Raw genomic sequence first — 5,110 nt, forward strand, 5'->3', positions numbered from 1 at the left:
GCTCCGTCTGCTGTGGTACTCCCGAGACACTCTTTGAAGTCCCCCACCCAGAGCGTATTCTGTGCCCTCGCCACCCTCCGTGCTTCCTCCAAGTGGTGTTCAACATGGAGGAGAACTGATTCACCTGCTGATGGTGTCCGGTACGTGGTAATCAGCAGGAGGTTTTCTTGCCCATGTTTAACTTCATGGGATCCGGAGTTGATGTTGAGGACTCCCAGAGTCACTCCCTCCCGACTGTATATCACTGTGTCGGCCCCTCTGCTGGGTCTGGCCTGCCAGTGAGACAGGACATAGCCAGGAATGGTGAGAGTGGTGTCTGGGACATTTTCTGTGAGTGTGACGATGTCAGGCTGTTGTTGAACTAGTCTGTGAGACAGCTCTCCCAACTTCGGCACAAGCCCCCCAGATGTTAGTCAGGAGGACTCTGCAGGGTTGTCGTTTCCGGTGCCTGGTTCGATGCTGGGCGGTCCGTCCGGTTTGTTTCTCTTTTATTGACTTTGTAGAGGTTTGATGCAATCGAGTTATTTGCTCGGCCATTTCAGAGCCAACCTCTGTCAACCACATTGCTGTAGGTCTGGAGTTACATGTAGGCCAGACCAGGTAAGGATGGCAGATTTCTTCCCAATAGGTATATGTTTACAGAGACAGTTCAAAGTATAAATGTTTGCTTAGCTATTTCCCATTATAAATGTTGGCACAGCCAATTTCCAGTCATGAATGTCTTTAATTCACACCCCGGGCTTTGAGGGTTGTGGGCTTGGCCAGTATTGAATTGCCCTCTCGTCGGTGGTGGTGAGCCGATTGAGTGACATGCTGGGCCATTCAGAGGCAGGTTTTGTGTGCTGGTGTCCCCTGTAATACGGATCAGGGCACAGCGGACATACTTCCGTCCCTGAAGGACGATCGTGAACTTGGTTTCCCCCACCTTTTTGTGGTCATGATTAACACAATTAGCATTTGTTACAGATTTTAATAAAGGTGTCGTGGTGGTTTTGAATTTCTCCATGGCATTAGTCCGGACGCCTATGGGACTGCTAAACCTTTCAAATGATCTTAGAACCATAGAATCCCTCCAGTGTGGACGAGGCCATTCAGGAGGCCACACCCACTCCCCATACCCCTGTAAGCCCACCTAACGTTTTGGACACTATGGGGTAATTTAGCATGCCCAATCCACCGACATACACATCTTTGGACTGTGGGGGAGCACCCGGAGGAAACCCACGCAGACACGGGGAGATGTGCAAACTCCACACAGACAGTCACCCAAGGCCGGAATTGAACCCGGGTCCCTGGCGCTTTGAGGAGGCAGTGTCGACTACTGTGCCACCACGCTGCCGTATATGCTACACCCCCCCCCCCCCCCCCCCCCCCCCCCCCCCCCCCCCCCCCAATACCATTACAGTGTGACATGTTTACATGGGCAGTTCCCATTATAAATGTTTAAACAGTTAATTGCCATAATAAATGTAATTGCAGCAGTACACATTTACATAAGCAGTGCTGGTTTATAAATGCCTTTACAGCATGACGTTTCTCATAGGCAATTCCCATTATAAACCTCTTTTACAGTGTGACACATTTACATAGATAATTCCCATGATGAATGTCTTCACAGTGTGACACGTTTACATAGATAGTTCCCATGATGAATGTCTTCACAGTGTGACACGTTTACATAGATAGTGCCCATGATGAATGTCTTCAGTGTGACACGTTTACATAGATAGTTCCCATGATGAATGTCTTCACAGTGTGACACGTTTACATAGATAATTCCCATGATGAATGTCTTCACAGTGTGACACGTTTACATAGATAATTCCCATACTGATGTTTAATGGGCAATGACACTGAGAAACATGATCGCAGGGTGACATGTTGACGGTTTTCAATATTGCCGCATGATTATGTTTGGTGTTACAGGAGCTAGCAGAGAAGTTTCTGGAAGGCCGGTTTGCCTTGGAGGTGTTTCTGGAGCAGTACAACGAGCAGCGTAAGCTGGCCCACCTCCGCCGCGTCCGGATTGAGAAGCTGCAGGAGATACTGAGCCGGCCCCGGCAGCCCGTCGCCGCGACGACGAACGTGCCCCCCGAGGCCCCGGATGCGCCCCGGCCCAAGCCGAGTCCGAGCATGCCTCTGCGGCCCCCCGCCTCCCGTCCCCCCGACCCCCCGACGTGCAGCAGCAACCCTCTGTCGCCTATCCCCTGCCCTACGACCCCAACCCAGGCATGGCGGGCGTCCCCCAGCAGGTCATGTCCCCGTACCCGCCTGCTGCCCCCGCCCCGCACTTCTACCCACCGCCCAGACAGGCACAGTACGTCCCGTACCCAATCCAGGGGCACTTACCATCCCACCGGCCTCCATACGTAGCCTATCCCATGCCCACCTACAGCTACGGCCCCTCTGGCCCTCCCCCTCTCCCACCCAGGCCTGGGTGCAGACAACCACAGCCTGGTTACCATCTGCCCCAGTCCTACTCCCAGTAGGAGTCACAGGAACTGTGAGCAGCCTGTGGTGTGAGAGTGTGTGTAAATATTATACATACCATAGTATTTATTTTGGCTGTTGTATCCCTGGGTTGCACGATAATGTTCAGTGGGTGCAACATGCGCCCGGCGCTGGACCCCATCCCTCTGTCTGAGTGGGGTGCCAGTGTTGTCTCCGCTTTGCTGCACAGAGGTCCCTCCCTGCCTGGTATGCTCGTGGCCTCGCAACTGCCCTCTGAGTCAGAGTGTCGCGGTACAAACCCCAACGTCGGGAGGTTTAAGCCCAGGAATTACAAGTGGGAACTTGCCCAGTTCCAATACAGTGAGAGGGTCAGTACTGAGGGAGTGCTGCACTGTCAGAGGTTCAGTACTGAGGGAGTGCTGCACTGTCAGAGGGTCAGTACTGAGGGAGCGCTGCACTGTCGGAGGGTCAGTACTGAGGGGAGTGCTGCACTGTCGGAGGGTCAGTACTGAGGGAGTGCTGCATTGTCAGAGGGTCAGTACTGAGGGAGTGCTGCACTGTCATAGGGTCAGTACTGAGAGAGTGCTGCACTGTCAGAGGGTCAGTACTGAGGGAGTGCTGCCCACTGCCAGAGGGTCAGTACTGAGGGAGTGCTCCACTGTCAGAGGGTCAGTACTGAGGGAGAGCTTCACGATCAGTGGGGCCATTTTTCAGACATTTATATTGAGTCCCGCCTGCCCCTTGTGAAGGTTGTGCACAGCAGTATTGCAGGAAGTGCAGGAGAGTTCTCCCGAGCGCAGTATCTGTACGTTTTGTTCCTCAGCCAGTGTGGTATTGAGGGATGTACGATGTGACCGTGATTGAATGAGCAGAGTAAGATCCCACGGACTGCCAGCTTCCCAATAGTAAAGCAGCAAGTGCAGTTCAGCCAATGTTATTCACACACTGTGAACCTTGTGGGCATCTCTTCCGCTTCCGACAAGGGCGACGTCAATGCAGGTGTTCTCCTTCTGTATGTACCAGGCTCACTTTGAATGAGGCAGCGAGGTCTCCCTTGAACAGCAGAGCATGTTACACAGGAACAGGAGGAGGCCCCATTCAGCCCCTTCTCCAGCCTGTTACACAGGAACAGGAGGAGGCCCCATTCAGCCTCTTCTCCAGCCTGTTACACAGGAACAGGAGGAGGCCCCATTCAGCCCCTTCTCCAGCCTGTTACACAGGAACAGGAGGAGGCCCCATTCAGCCCCTTCTCCAGCCTGTTACACAGGAACAGGAGGAGGCCCCATTCAGCCCCTCCTCCAGCCTGTGACAGGAACAGGAGGAGGCCCCATTCAGCCCCTTCTCCAGCCTGTGACACAGGAACAGGAGGAGGTCCCATTCAGCCCCTTATCCAGCCTGTTACAGAGGAACAGGAGGAGGCCCCATTCAGCCCCTTCTCCAGCCTGTGACACAGGAACAGGAGGAGGCCATTCAGTTCAGCGGCACTTCCTCCTGCAGTGGAATAGCGGCCTGTCTTCGCCAGAGGACTTCCTGCATGCGGAGATGGTGGGGGGGAGAAGGCTGGCGGGGCTACGCTGGCTCCCAGACATGGTTGTCAGGGCAGGGGTATGCCACTGGGTTGGAATGGTGCAGGGGAAGGCTCGGTGGAATGTGGAGCATAAAATGATGAAACGGCAGCGAGGGATACTGCAGCCATCGAAGATTACTCGCCTCGAGACGGGTCTGAAACTGTTTGCCTTTTTCAGCTTGATATATACGCAGCATTCACAAGGTGCTGCTGTTCTAAGTGAATGTATTGACCATTTACACAAATGATTATAGGGTTTGTTATAATTTCACAATTTCCTGCTTTTCTCTTGCAAAGCATTCGATTGCCGGATTGATTTGAACGATATTAAAACAAAATGTAAAAAAAAAATTGAAATCTTTGCCATTGTATTTCCAAATTAAAGTTTTTGCTTGTCTCGTTGCTTGTTTGTGCCGTGTTTGTATCGACACCTGACTATCCCGGTGCTCAGTTTGCTTATTGCAGTTATTCACAGGAGCAGTACAGCACAGGGTTAGAACTCCCTCTACTCTGTCCCCATCAAACACTCCTAGGACAGATACAGCACAGGGTTAGATAGAGTAAAGCTCCCTCTACACTGTCCCCATCAAACACTCCCAGGACAGGTACAGCACGGGGTTAGATACAGAGTAAAGCTCCCTCTACACTGTCCCCATCAAACACTCCCAGGACAGGTACAGCACGGGGTTAGATACAGAGTAAAGCTCCCTCTACACTGTCCCCATCAAACACTCCCAGGACGGTACAGCACGGGATTAGATACAGAATAAAGCTCCCTCTGCACTGTCCCCATCAAACACTCCCAGGACAGGTACAGCACGGGGTTAGATACAGAGTAAAGCTCCCTCTACACTGTCCCCATCAAACACTCCCAGGACAGGTATAGCACGGGGTTAGATACAGAGTAAAGATCCCTCTACACTGTCCCCATCAAACTCTCCCAGGACGGGTACAGCACGGGGCTAGATACAGAGTAAAGCTCGCTCTACACTCCCCATCAAACACTCCCAGGACAGGTACAGCACTGGGTTGGATACAGAGTAAAGCTCACTCTACACTGTCCCCATCAAACATTCCCAGGACAGGTACAGC

The 5,110-nt window shown here is 52.6% G+C and overlaps 1 protein-coding gene across 1 annotated transcript in view; it reads left to right on the forward strand.

Annotated features, from left to right (window-relative positions):
• Nucleotides 1-4,420, forward strand: part of LOC140410154 (vacuolar protein sorting-associated protein 37C-like) — a 39,010-nt gene extending 34,590 nt beyond the window's left edge. The window contains exon 3 of the mRNA XM_072498115.1: nt 1,927-4,420. Coding sequence (XP_072354216.1) covers nt 1,927-2,373 — 447 coding nt within the window. The 3' untranslated portion in view covers nt 2,374-4,420. The remainder of the gene's footprint in view (nt 1-1,926) is intronic.
• Nucleotides 4,421-5,110: the final 690 nt, after the last annotated feature.

Source organism: Scyliorhinus torazame, chromosome 4, assembly GCF_047496885.1.
Source record: "Scyliorhinus torazame isolate Kashiwa2021f chromosome 4, sScyTor2.1, whole genome shotgun sequence".
Classification (NCBI taxonomy): Eukaryota; Metazoa; Chordata; class Chondrichthyes; order Carcharhiniformes; family Scyliorhinidae; genus Scyliorhinus; species Scyliorhinus torazame.